Raw genomic sequence first — 14,622 nt, 5'->3', positions numbered from 1 at the left:
GTACTAGAAAGGAGAAGATAATACAGTTAAATACTGTATGGGAGGTCAGTGCTCGAGAAATGTAAATCATTGTGATACCGGGTTGTACTAACATGGCCCCATGTAGTTCCTTTATCATTTAACATTATCTGGTTTTTCTGTTCTTAAAGGAGTACCTATATTTAATTGTTTCCAGTTTTCTAGCCACTGTCTGTTTTCTTTATTTCACGTTTTATTCACTGTTGCAGCCAGTGCATTATGAAGAGAAGAACTGGAGTGCAGAACAGTATTCAGGTGGCTGTTATACAGTCTACTTCCCACCAGGCATAATGACTCAATATGGAAGGTACGTAAAATAATACTTTGCTTTTCATTCTCCTTTGTTTGTAACTGTTGCCATATGTACTGTACTGAACAGAGCATATACAGTGACGTCCAGGCCCTGTTAAAGTCAGCAAGCATTGACATGTAATTAGGTATATTAAATGTAATTATATTTATAGGAAATTGTTGTTTTCATTATGGCAGTGTTCTCAAACATTTTGGACCACCTGTCAACCTGGACTAACTGAACCCCATCAACCCTCATTTCTCATAGACCCTCATGGGTTCATAATCAAATTTCAAAATTTAATTGAAAGCACTATATAGGCACCTGGGGCCTGACATCTGTAGAATAGAGTCTGGGAACCACTGCCTTATGGAATATATTAGGTACTAGTGATTAATGGCTGGTTGTTATCAGCCAACTTGTGGTGAACCTGATATACCTTCCAAAACCTTTTGGGGGGCAGCCAAATAAATCAAACATCCTTGTCAAGGACACAGTGGTTGCCATTAACATTTTTTTTCTCAAACCACTTGTTAGTTGCCTATGGAATATCCTAGTCCTGTGTCAGAGAGCTGGGAGATGCCCTGAACATGCAGGAACTCTGTTTTATTAGTCTGAGTGCCGTTAGTGAGCAGCAAGGCTGGTGACTGCCTTAAGAGGAGCCAATTTCAAGTGGCTGAGGAAGGTCCATCCATGCCACAATAGAATAGATACTTTCCCCTGTGGAAAGGGAACACCATTCCTATGGCTCTGTTGGTTCAAGTGGCTTGTGGAGTTTTTGTGCAGTGAAGCAAGGGAGGAGATCCAGCCCTCCCTTCTGTATGCGGATTCTTCTGTCTTTTCCCTTTTGACATTCAAACTGAAAAGTTCTTCTGCACCTAGAAGTTGTTGTCAACAACCCATTGCTACAGACAGCCCACCATTTGTAATGGCAAAATTTCAGAAAAACAGCCATGCAGTGAAAAATAAACCCATTCAACTACAGTGCATTTTTTGAGGCTCTCTGGCTTGCTCCTTTTGTGAGCACTAAGACAAGACTTGCATCACTTCGGGGATGTACTGGTTTACATGCATCTGGCTACTGCTTCAGGGGTATAAACTGAACCCCTGCTTTTGACTTTTGTCAGAAGCTACCTCCAGTTAACCCATCTGAAAAGGGGTACCTGGTTATTTGTGCTGGGGAGCCAATGGTAGCCAGCCATGATACTTGTGTGCTCTTGAATATAGAAATTTACATGCCTTAACCACCCAGACTCTATGGGTCACTAGATTTTGGAGGATCTTGGAGCTTGATTTGTTTGTGCCTTGGATTTTTCTTTGACTTGGGTTTTGAGTAATGTTAAAATTATAGCAACAAGTAAATGCTAACTCAAGGTACTTTTTCCCCTTCCCATGTCAGCCCTGCAAGAATTCATGAGAAATTAAGCATAGGCTGTGGTGTCAAGCATAATAAAGTGCTTGTAGAAGGATCATCAGCTTTCCTTTACACAGCCTTTGACATTTTGCATTTGTTTTAAAGGATCATTCGTGAGTCATTTGGCAGGATCTACTTTGCTGGCACAGAGACAGCTACCCAATGGAGCGGGTACATGGAAGGAGCTGTGCAGGCTGGAGAGAGAGCAGCAAGGGAGGTACTATAAGCCAATTTTCTTTGGTCATCTCTATTAAGGGCCCAAATGAGACCAGACAAACCACAGAGGTTTTGATTTCAGTATCTGTCATCCTGCGTAATAGGTATTGTAACTGGGGAAGAGGACTAGTAGAATTAAGGTGATGGATTCCAGGATAATTTGAGAGAGAAGGCTTTTTAAAATGTATTCTGCATGTTGTTATTAAATGATGTGAAGCAATGCAATTATAGTGTCATAGAAAGCAGAATGCTATAGAATATATCACTCAGTTGAAGTGTTAAATCCAAATCTGGGCAGTATACTTTGTCTAAAATTTAATGCCTCAAGTCCAAAGCTGCCCTCCAACATATTAGTGTAACTTGCATCAGAATCAGTTGCATCCTGTTTTCAAATATAATATTCATTATATATAATAAAATGTTAGTTATGTGCTATTACTTCCTGTCACAGGCCCATGAAATCTGCCTACTGTCCTTCCTTTGATCACTCCCTTCTGCTTTTCTCTCACTGACAGAGTAGATTGAGACAAGCTTCATCAGCTCATAATGGGGAACTCATAAGTCTGTTTAAAAAAACCCAGCAGCATACTTTGAGCCAGGTAGCAGTAACATGAAAGCCACTTCACACCACTCTAAGAGGCGGAAAGAACCTTACAGTGTGTATAAATTACAAATACCTGCTCTATTCAGGCCGTTAACACCAAAGCAGTGGTATAGAGGGACTTAAGCAGAATGGAGAATCTGGGAAATAGCTTCCATTTGATATGATGCCACACTGATTTTATAATTACTTGCACTTCACTCAAATCACACTCCTACCCTGCTGTATGTATTAAGAGTGGTAATTACAGCAGCATTTACTTGTCTGTGCTAGAGATACTCTTATTCATGAAAACTTCTGCTGCTTTTACATCTATATTTGTTGTCTTTTGCTTTAGCAATACTCCTCAAAAGGCCAAGGAAGAACTCCTTAATCAAGTACTTTCAGATACACAAATGTACATCCCTCATCCTGATGGTGTGCTATCTAACAAGCATCACTTCTAATAGATTTTCTTTCTCATGAGTCACAGACAACATTAAACTTAACTCAGCCTTACTCAGACAGGCCACAGAAAAGATTCTTGTATGATAGCATATTTTCACCTGTGTCTGGTGAGAGATGAAGCTTACAGTGACTGTCTGGCAAAGTGGCAGCATGTGTGAATTCCTGTGTGAAATCTAGCCTCTTATATGAGGGAGAAATGAGTCAGTAAAAATCTTTAGAACATTGTAGAAATGCTCAAAAGTTTGGTGTAGAGCCATCACATTTTGCAAGAAGCACAAAAATCAGTCCTTTTTCTTTCCCTTGCTGATATTTAACATATGTATCACCATACATTTTCTGATGCAAGGCACTTCCAGCTAATAATATCTATTCTTCTCAGAGATTTTAAGTTGTTCTTACTGTTAGCATATGGAAAAAATAAGGTTCTCATTTTCCTCATATTCTAAATTGTGGTTATTGAGTAAAACATCATTGCTCATATAGTATAAATATTATCCTTCCAGATACTGTGCAAGATGGGAAAGATCTCAGAGAGTGAAATCTGGAAGTCTGAACCAGAGTCAAAGGCAAGCTTTTTCTTGCATGTATTTGTAGATCAATAGTTAAACCCAGTATTGCTGCTTCTAATCCTAGTTAAGTTCTCATGGGGCACGTCTACATGAGACCTTATTGCACAGTAAACTAATTCTACTGCGCATTAGCATGTCACATCAAAAGCTATGCTAATGCACAGTAAAATTAGTCTACTGCGCGGTACACATCACAAAAAGACGGCACACCTTCACTACTACGCAGAAGCGCCAGCTACAGCACATTTAGTTAGTACCTTATATTAGAGGTACTAAGCTTAATGCGCAGTATCAAGGGTGCATTAATGCAAGTGTAGACATGCCTATAGAGCCTATCCCTGTAATAATTTTGGATGACCAAATAGGGATACACCAATAAAAATTTTCTCGGCCGATATCAATCTGATAGTTGATTTTCAGGAATGCAGCCCAGCAGCTTGGAGAGCAGCTAAGTCTGCTGATAAGTCTGTGGGGGTGGGGAAGGGGTGTGAGAGGGGGAAGATTGAGGGCTCCACAGTGAGGGAGGGAGTGGGGCACGGGCAGCTGCTGCCCAGCCAAGGCAGCGAATGTGACCCTGGGGCCAGGAGTGGGATGGACCCATGAGCGGTTCATCCAGGAGGCATCGGGGGTGACTCCCCACTGCTGTGTGCACCCCTGAGGGAGGCATGGGGGGCATGTGCCCCCCCAGGATTTGTGCGTGGGGCAAGGGTGGGCTGCCCACTGTGGGCTCGGGGCCATGGGCTGCACCAGCTTCTTCCTAGCTCAGTGTCTGGACTGGGGCTGCACTCAGGGCAGGCAGGAGTGGGTTGGGCTCAGCTGCACATGGTGGCAATGGCCCTGGGAGGGATTACTATGTGGGGGGTTACGAGGAATTTTGGGGTGGCCATAGTTTCCTAAACCCTCACTAGCACCACCCCTGCTGCCTTTCCCTCAGGAGCCCTCATGCCCCAAGCAGGGGTGGCACTGCAGGGAGCCTTGGGGGTCTATGGCCACCCCAAAATTCCCCATAGCCCCACCCCATGGCCACTCCTTCCAGGGCCACCACCGCTGCCGTGCACGCTGCACAGTGCCCCCGGATGAGCTGCCCCTCAGATCCATCCCACTCTTGGCCCTGAGGTCACAATCACCACCCTGGCTGGGCATTGCCTGCCCCTGCCCCACTCCCTCCCTCACCGTGGGGGCCTCTATCTGCCCCCGCAATGCCCCTTCCCCCTCACAGACCTATGGGCAGGACACTAATCTCCAAGCTGCCAGGCTACATTCCTGGCCATGTGCATGCTGTGGCTGCGTGCATGCACACAGCATTTATCAATGACATTATCGGCCAAAAAAAGCTGATTGCTGATAATGTTACTTTTCCTGTTATTGGTGCCAATATGATATGCAACCAATATATCAGTGAACTTCTATGACCAAACGTTGTGAACACATTCATCTTTATAACTCTCCTGTGAAGTACTGTCATCCTTCTTGGGTAGACTGAGAAATAAAACATAGAGCCTTGGACACATCTGCACGAGATGTTTACTGCGCGGTATCCTAGTAAAACTGTGCAGTAGCAGGCTGGTCAGAAATCGTGCTAATAAGCTACTGCGCAGTGTTATTAGGCTACTGTGCAGCAACTGTCACAAAAAAAAATGTGCCAGCACTACTGTGCAGTAACTCTAATTTCTGCTCATTTAGCTACTATTTCATTAAGGAAGTACTAAACTAAATGTGCAGAACTACTGCACATTAGTGAACATGTAGATGCATCCAGGGAGAATGATTTCACAACCTGAACTCATTCTGGAAGTCATGAAAAAGCCAAGAAATGAACCAAGTCCTACAGAATTCCAGACTGCATTCCCTCCATCCTTCCACAACTGGTTATCCCCAGTTCCTCAGCCTTTTGCAGCCTTTTGCATACTGTGTAACCCCATGTTACAAGAGAAAAAGGGCTGTAGGATTCTAACCATAAAAGAAAAAAAGGCCAGGTCTATACTGCATCCCTGCCAAGCCCACAGGAAATCCCACCGAGAAGTGAGCCCCTCCCACACATTCCAGCTCCGTTCATGCCCAGATCCAACAATCCAGCAGCATTGACACCTCAGGAGAGCCTGAGAGCAAAACTGAGTACAGTCGAGATATTTACTCAGCCTAGTTGGCAGGTTTAGGTGTGCACAACACAGGAACAAGGAGACCGGGTTTGTTTCTGAACATCAGTCCTGAGCTCAGCAAAGAAGCAGTATAGACATGATCAAGTTTGAGTAATATATTGACTCTTCTCCCATGTGTATAATGGGGTACATAATATATAATAAATATACAGGGTCTTCATAAAGTCCTTGTGCACAATGTAAGTTATTAAAGTTTAAAAGTGCACAAGGACTTTATGAAGACCCTGTATAATGATTCTTCTCTAATATGACTCTTTTCCCACTCAGGATGTCCCAGCCCTGCCAATCACTACTACCTTTTGGGAGAGGAACCTGCCATCTATACCAGGACTGCTGATGCTAGTTGGAGTTTTCACACCCATGGCTGCTCTTGGGCTGTTTGCTTACAAAAAGGGGCTGCTATTTCGAAACTGAAGAAACTACCCACGTGAAGCTGTACACTTGCTGTTTTTCCTCCACAGTATGAGTTAGATATGGAAAGAAGTCACATGAAGGGGCAAAGGACATTTCTCTTCAGACTGTCTGCTAAGTACCTTAATTAACACAGTCCATTTAAAGCAGGATTAGTAAATCTAAATAGAACAATTGTGGTGAAAGATGGGGAGTTTTCATTTTCCTTCCGCATTAATTTGTCTTGATTGACAATCTGTAATAAGTGGTGCATATTTACTAACGTCTCTAGGGGAAAATCCAGAGAAGAGACTCTGCAAACTGCAAAATACCTTTGGATAATACATTTATCTCCATTTGCTATTTTATTTTTTTTAACACATCATTAATAAATCCATACTTTTTTTAACCCACCTCTCTGTAGCAGCTCAGTAAATTAGAGGGCTGTTCTGGAATATTCCTGTTGCTCTAAAATACAAAGATCCCATTTCCATTTAGAATTGTCATCAGGGTTTAAAAATCAAGTCTCCTCCAGCTCAGTGCAACAGGAAAAAAAAAGACAAGTCAACTTTATTATGACCGTGAATGTTACTGAACAAATGGTCAAGCATCTTGCCCAACACAGAAATGTCTTGGTCATTTGCTTTGGAACACTCCCATATATTGGATTTCTGTTACCTTCTGTACCAAAAGCACTTGATCTTGCCTTGCCATTTGCTATTAAAACTGATAAAACAATTAGTAATGTGAAAGACCACCTGACTTACCGTAGATACTAAATGTGTTTTTTCAGAACATCAGACGCTTGTCTCCCCCTTTAATTTGCTGTCCCTCCTTTTACTTGAACTCTGTACAAACTTTTTTTTTTAATAAAAGGAAATACATTTGAGATTTCAAATACTGCCTTGGAAATTACAGTAATTGGATGCATCTGTCCCTCTCGTATACCCAAGACACTTGTATCCTCTTTGCTCTTGGAACCTTACAAATATATTGTTGCTTTTCAAAATGGAATAGCTTTCAGTGTGTTAATTTAGACAGAATAGTTTAAATGTATTAAAAGCCTCATCCTGCACCAGAGAAGCCAATGAGACTTTTGCCAAATGCACCAAAGGCTGAAAAGAACCATGGTTGTCATGGTTATTTTATCTGCAGAACAGAAAACTGAGGGGGTATTTGATTGCAGTCATCAAATACGTGAAGGGCAACTATAGAGAATAGGGACTGAATTTTCTCTGTGGTCATAGAGGACAGGAATAGGAGCAAAAGCCTCAGATGGCAGCAGAGGAGGTTTAGATTGGAGATTGGGAGGAACTTTCTGACTATGTGGGTGGTCAAGCATTGGAATGGGCTCCCTAGAGAAGTAGTATTCCCTGTAGAAATGTCCATTCTCGGCAATTTGCAGAAGCAAGCTGGACAGACATTTGGCTGGGATGGTTTAATTGGGAATGATCCTGCCATGAGCAAGAAGCTGCACTAGACCTCATGAGGTCTTTTCTAGCTCTACTTTCCCATGATCCTGTGATCAACAAGATGAGCTGTAGGCCCTATGTGAATGTAAAGCAGCATCTCTTGGCAAATCCAAATCAAAAGGCTTTGTCCTCTTAACACCAGGAGAGACAAAAACCTCTGTGCTGTCTTCTGCAGTTCTCTCATGGTAAATGAGGAGCTAAGAGAATCAAGAATGCATCCATTGATAAATAAATTAGGTGTGTACAACTTGATGAATTTTCTACAGGTCTTCGGTTGTGTTTCATGTTGCCAGGTTCTCCACAAATATTTGTATAGGAGGATGGAATGATATGAATCAACTAATCACGTTATTATGAATGGAAGAAAGAGTGTATATGTTTCAAAATGTGCCATTATTAGTCATCCCTCTTGTTCAGAACGTGGATACTGTATGTTTGTCCTGGAATTCCATTGTGATTCAACCTGAGTGAAATATGCCTTTAAAGAGTCCTTAAATCTTGATTAAAGGATCCATTTTGTAAACTTTTCTTCAGATTCTTTCACTTGCATCAGTTTACATTTTCTGAAAGTGACTGACTTGTCTCTTTGTCCCCTTGCACAATTTTAAAGCTCTAGTACCATTCCACAGTAAAAACAGACCATGGTGAAAATGCATCTAATCAGTCCTAAGAATCGGACTTAGCACCATCAACACTACATCCAGCATGTCATCTTTTCTCCCCATGCACACACCCATTCATACCTGTGTGGTCCCAGAAAGAGTTTTGCTGAATAGGTGAATACTGGAGTAGACAAATGATCAGGACCCTACTCCGAAAGCTAAGGAAGTATCCGTAAGAACAGCTTACCATCAGACCCTTTCCACCAAAGACCTCCGGTTGGCAGCAGAAGAATTGCCTTTGATCACCACTGTCATGGTTAAACCCAATGAAAAGGTACTATTCTAACTAGGCAGCTTCCAAGCTACTTGAATATTGTTTAAAAGCATAATGTGGTGACACCAGTTTTTTCAGTATATTGTTTATGAAAATATCTAGAAAGCTTCCATCTTCAGCTTCTTCCTTTATTTTGCACTTAAACGCACACACTTGGAATGAACTGTGTGGAGAGGACAGCATACTAGCAGAAGGAAACACTGGGTTTTTAATATACTTGGGTGCAATGTATTAAAAACTCCCTTTATGCAAAAGGAGTTTGCAGTGGTCTCTCCATACAAAAAAAAAAAAAAAGATTTTTCAATGGAACCTTTCTTAATTCAATTTGGCATAGTTTGAAGGAGGAAAAACAATGGCCAACATTATTTGCCAAGCAAATAACTAGCCCACCTCATTGAGTTTCCTTTGCACAATTCCAAAAGTGGCCAGCTCAGGCTTCCATGCATTAGGAATCCTCCAGCAGTGCAGCAGTGGCCTGTGTCATCTTGCCTCAGAGCCATTGATATATATAGAAGACATGCCAGGAATAAGGACTAGGGAAAAGAACATGGGTGTTCAGTGGCAATTCCCAACTGCCACAATAGCTGCTTGTAGGTTCTTGCAGTTAGACATAGCTCAGAGCAGTGGTTTTCAATCTGTGGTCCACAGACCCCTGGGGGTTCACAGACTGTCTAAGAGGCCTGTGAAAGATAACTATGATCAATCAGAAGTATGTGAATACCCACACTTAGAATTCAAAGGGGTTTGTGCTTCAGCCATTCAAAATTTCCAAAGGAGTCCACACCTCCTTTTGAAATTTTTTTGGAGTCCACAAATGAAAAAAAGGCTGAAAACCTCTAGCTTAGAGTATGCTTGAGCTCCTATACGTTTCCTCAGGACCTGCATATTTCACTCACTCACATGCATTCTCCATACCTATTCAAACACTCTTGTATATTTAGGGGAAACAAACCATTCATGTATGTGTTGACATGAAAGTGACTTCTGAGTTTTTCAGCCATATATAACTTTAATGCACATTTAAGAAGTGAAGCAAAGCAAGGTGAAGATGCCAATAACATAACAGGATAAAAAGCTGTTGGTTCTGTTTATCATTAGACATATTGGTCCACATTCTATTTCATCTATTAGGCGTCTAAGTGGAAGTAAGTACCACAGTACAATTCTATTCCACCAAATTCAAGTTCCTGAAAACCCATTAACCCATCTACTTTATAAGGCACCATTATCCAGACAGCTGCTAAAAAGCAGAAAGAAGTGGACCCCACCCACCCTTTTATTAACTGTTTTTCATAGACTCAAGCAGGAATAAAATTTCATCTGGGTGCTTAAGTCCACTTATGTGCCTAATGAGTGGCACAGAACCTGCTCCATTGCTTTCTTGTTCCTTTTCCAAATACATTCATTTTCCATTTTATTTTCATGTTAAAGTGATAGTATCATTCAGCAGAATCTGCCCCAAATCATTTAACACTGTCCAGCACAGTGTTCCAAAACTTCCCATGGTGAAAAGCACTTCTCACTACTGTGGGAAGTGTAAATGGCATTTGAAATAAAAGTGTTTGATTAAACTTGGCATTTCAGAATCTCCCGCAGCTTGGAGGCACCATGCTGTTGCTGGAAAAAAGGCCATCATTTATGGCTGTCGGAGATTAGAAACCCGTTTCCATTCCATTTTAATGCCCTTTTTGACAATCAGAACAACTTTACTGTTTAAAACATTAAACCTCTGGCTTAAATATTAAACAGTCAAGTTCCTTCTCAAACCATTTTTAAAACAGAGTGGGGCTGCATTTATCACCTCTAACAACATTCAAATTAAGCAATTTCCATTACCAATATTAAAATAATGTTAGAAAATAAATGGAAAGCCTTCTCTCAACTGTAAGCCTTTTATCATCCTAAATTTGCCAGGAGGCACATTCAGTTATTTTCCTTCCTTGCTGTTTTGACACATTAACTTAGTGCTCATGAAAGTTGCAAGATGGGACCAAATATAAGGCTTCAGTCTTAGGGCTGTCTGGTTATTATAGGATGTATAGATAAACACAGGCAAGTAATGGCAATGCAGACTTTCTTGTGCAGCCTGACTAGTTCACCCTACCTCCCCTGTGAGCTCTTGCTGAGATCCTGGCCAAATCCAGGAAAGCTTTCAAGTGCGTGGTTTATAGGCCTGTGCAAAACAGGTAGCATTTGCTTTGGATTTGGATTCGGATTCGGCCGATTCGGGAGACAGCGATTCCATTTGTTGATTCAAATCACTGTCCTGAATCTATTCGGCTGAACCTGATTCAGAGATTCGGCTGCTGCTGAATCTCTAAGTCAGCCAGGCCCATCCCCCGCCCACTCTCCCAGCCCTGGCAATGGCTGCCCTGCCCACCCCTGCTCCCAGCACTTTAGAAAAAAGAAGCCATGGCTCAACGGGTGCTGCCAGGCAGGGGGGACAATCCCTGCTGCCCCCCACTGCATAAGGGGCTCTGCACGAGCCCAACCCAACCCCCCTCTTGCTTCCGCAGCCCCGGCATGGGTGCCCCTCCCAGGCCAGCTCCGGCCCTTTAAGAAAAGGAAAAAAACCAAGGAAAGCCCCATGCTCACCATTCCTGCTGGAGGGGGGGGGGAGGGTGATCCCCACTGCCCCGCTCTGTACAAGCCCCCCAAAGACCCAAGGCTGCTGCAGGAGTGGCAAGTCCTGGGGCTTTTTTCTGGGTTTTTTTTTCTTAAAGGGCCACAGCTGGCCCAGGCAGGGCACCTATGGGGAGGGGAGGGGAGTAAGGGGGGCCGAGGGGGCTTGTGGCAAATGCCCCCTCCTCCCCCCCGGCCCAGCAGCAGCCAGTGAGCACCAGAGATTTTCTTTAAAGCACCAGGAGCTGGGGTGGGTGGGGCAGCCATAAGAGGGGCCGGGGGGGCGGGCAGGGATGGTGGGGGAGCTGGCAGGGGTCCTCACCACGGTACCCTCCCCTAGTACTTCCCAACTCGGAGTTGGCTGCAGCTCCCTGCTGCAGCCACTGGGGACTGCCCAAATCATCAAAGCTCTCCAAATCTTTTCTGAAGATTTGGAGAGCTTTGAATTGATTTGGACCTTTAAATCGGTCCCCTGATTTGATTCGAATTTGGAGATTCAGCCACTGAATTGGGCCGAATCTCCTCCCAACCAAATCACCACCTGAAGATTTGCACAGCCCTAATAGTTTATACAGTATAGTATAGCATAGTTCCAATGATTTCCAATCCAATTGAAAGCAATGTGGTTACTTTTTTGCTTGATGTTAAGCATGTGCTTAAGTGCCACAATGGATTGAACCAGAGCTCAGAGTGCCTTGCAGGATTAAGGGCCCAATCTAAAGCGCAACTCCACAGAACGGCGGAAGAGGCCTCCACTCAGGCTAGCAGTCCCCCGCAGGATAGGAGATGTTAGTTTGAATCTCCACAGGTTGAAGAGGCCTGGAACCCAAGCATCCCACTTCCTGGACAACTCCCCTAACCAACAACTGATTACAAAAATAATGGTGACTGATACCAATGCCACCTCTTCCAACAGTGTTTTTGAATGGAAGTAGCTTTGGCTGCTGTGCTCTGTGCTGAATTAATTTCTGTCAGGATGCACAAAAGGTGGTTAGAACAAATATATAAAATGAGGTCCCTCGATAGACATAGGTGTGTGGACGCCTAGCTTGTGAATCCAAACATGCTTAGTTGGGAGTTAGGCCCCTGGCAGACATTCACTTCATGACATGATCCCAACAATCACACCAAGTGCTGTGCTACACGTGCATGACAGGCAGTGCCATCGTGGCATTGGGGATCAAATCTAAATCTCCTCACATTGCTGGTGCAGGGACAGCCCAGCAACATCTGTAGAAAGTCAGTCAACGGATCAGAGCTCCCAGACTGGGAACACATCAGAGCTCTTGACTTTGGTGTGCCCCTGAGGCTGGGAGCACTAATCAGCTGATCAGCCTGGCCACACATTTAATTTAAGGTGCAGTGGGAACCAGCCACAAAATTATTACACAAAATATGTTATTACATAAGTTAATAACACAGATATTTGGTGTAATATTTTGTTACTGCACAAGTTACTACACAAATATTTTGTGTAAAAACTTTGCAACTGGTTTCCTGCTTATGCAATTAATGGCACAGTTAAACATGCAACTGGTTAATCATGTCTTAAGCGTAATGTCTGCCAGAGGCCTAAACAACATTACTGGCAAAAAGATAGGTGATTGTTTGTTCTGAAGCTGGCTCTAAGCCCTTAGTGAGGCTGAGACAGTTTCATCCCTGCACTGATGGATTTGCTTTCACTAGGCAAGGACTGCCAGGGCCAGTTTGGCACTCAGCACAAACTAAGATATTATGGCAGCTGGCCCCCTTTTTATCCTGTTGCCAATACAGGGTTGTGGAAGGATTGAGACACAAGAATACAAAAGCCATGTCCTTTTGCTTCTTTCCTCCTAGGCCCTGCCCCCAGCCCATCACAGATTGCCTCCCTGTTCTTAAGCACTGTTGCGATGAGAAGCAGTCAATATAAATTTATTGATTTAAGAGATGTTTGAGTTACAAGTGTGCACTTGCAGTTGTCTGAGAACACATCATCCTCTTACTAAAAAAAGCAGACAATTATTTCCAAAATCCCAGAAAAACACTCAACATTGAGGCTTCTGACCTGCTTCAACATGCATTGCAAGTAAGAATACATGCATGTATATGTTTCTACTGTGGAATGATTGTGTTAATACCTGTTAGACCTTTCAAAATGGTCAAATAAGATACATGTGTCCAGAAGCCTGAAATAACTCAGTCCAAGCTGATTGCTTATTGCTGATTGCACTGAGAGCCCACCAGTGCACCTTAAGGCAGCCAAAGGCACACTCCAGAGTCATGCAGCACCTGATCAGACAGTAGCTGAAGTGTTCTTTTCAGCAGTCCAGCTGCCTCAGGTAGGGCTTCATAAGCCAGTGCAGAAGGAGGTAAGCCAGGTCCCTGATGATGGGGGGGTGGCAGGAGAATGATGTTGCAACCGTTGCCAATACTGGGGAGTCCAGGAACGTAGCACCCATTCTCCATCATCTGGGGGAGGGTAGAGTTGCAAAAGATGTAGGCATGCCTGCCCAAGTGGAGAAGATGTGGGTGAAGTTGCTCTAGTGGTCAACAGCCCCCTGCAGGATGATGGATAAGTAGCCTTGTGTTTGACAGACTCCTAGGCAACTTGGGGCAAGCAGAGGATGAGGATGTGGGTGCCATCAATGGCCCCCAGAAAGTTGGCAAAGCCCATGCAGTGAAAACTGGTGACCATCTCTTCTGGATTGATGAGGCAGATGAAGCAGTTGGTCAGGATGTTCTGAATGACCATGCATACTTCCCAGATGGCCTCTCTAGCCATGGACTTGCCCAGGCCAAACTGGTTGGCAAAGGAGCAGTGATTGTAAGGGATGGCCAGCTTCCAGATGGAGATGGCCACCTGCTTCTTCAGAGAGAGTGGTGGTCATATGCTGATGTCCAGGTGAGCAATGTGTGGGGGGGGGGGTCAGCTGGACTTATGATGTTCATGAAGGTGTCCAGGCACATGCAGAAGATTTGAACCCTCTGTTCATCATCCTAGGTGTCCAGAACAATCTGCTCCCACCAGTCACAGCTAATGGCACAGGCCCAGACTCAGCTCTCAACTGTCTGGACATGGTGCCAGAGCACACCAGCATCCATGGTGTAACTGGTGGCCTTGTCTTCTCAGCCATATGGAAGTCAGTGGCCCAGTCCAGGACACTTGTTGGGTACAAGCTGTGGTAGGTGGCCCCACGCAGGAGTGCTGGCTGCTAGCTCCAGGGCAGGAAGCTGCATCCCATGGTGACTACCTGCTGTGTTGTAGAATCATAGAAAAGTAGGGTTGGAAAGGACCTCAGGAGGTCATCTGGTCCAACCCAGTGCTCAAACAGGACCATCCCCAACTACAACATTCCAGGCAGGGCTTTGTCGAGCCAAGCCTTTAAAACATCCAAGGATGGCAATTCCACCACCTCTCTAGGCAACTTGCTCCAGTGCTTCACTGCCATATCATGCCATGTCTAGATGCCCATGAATGATGTCCCACAGCCTCTGGCAAATTGTGCA

At 43.9% G+C, this 14,622-nt stretch overlaps 1 protein-coding gene across 2 annotated transcripts in view; it reads left to right on the top strand.

Moving 5' to 3' along the window:
* LOC102561407 (amine oxidase [flavin-containing] A) overlaps positions 1 to 8,106 on the top strand; it is a 63,631-nt gene extending 55,525 nt beyond the window's left edge. For both annotated transcript variants that reach the window (XM_019487231.2, XM_006270298.4), the window contains exons 12-15: positions 228 to 325; positions 1,830 to 1,941; positions 3,492 to 3,554; positions 5,984 to 8,106. In XM_019487231.2, the coding sequence (XP_019342776.1) occupies positions 228 to 325; positions 1,830 to 1,941; positions 3,492 to 3,554; positions 5,984 to 6,130 (420 nt within the window). In that variant the 3' untranslated portion in view covers positions 6,131 to 8,106. The remainder of the gene's footprint in view (positions 1 to 227; positions 326 to 1,829; positions 1,942 to 3,491; positions 3,555 to 5,983) is intronic.
* Positions 8,107 to 14,622: the final 6,516 nt, after the last annotated feature.

This window comes from Alligator mississippiensis, chromosome 1 (genome assembly GCF_030867095.1).
Source record: "Alligator mississippiensis isolate rAllMis1 chromosome 1, rAllMis1, whole genome shotgun sequence".
NCBI classification, from domain to species: Eukaryota; Metazoa; Chordata; order Crocodylia; family Alligatoridae; genus Alligator; species Alligator mississippiensis.
This window is presented reverse-complemented; position numbering and strand designations above follow the sequence as displayed.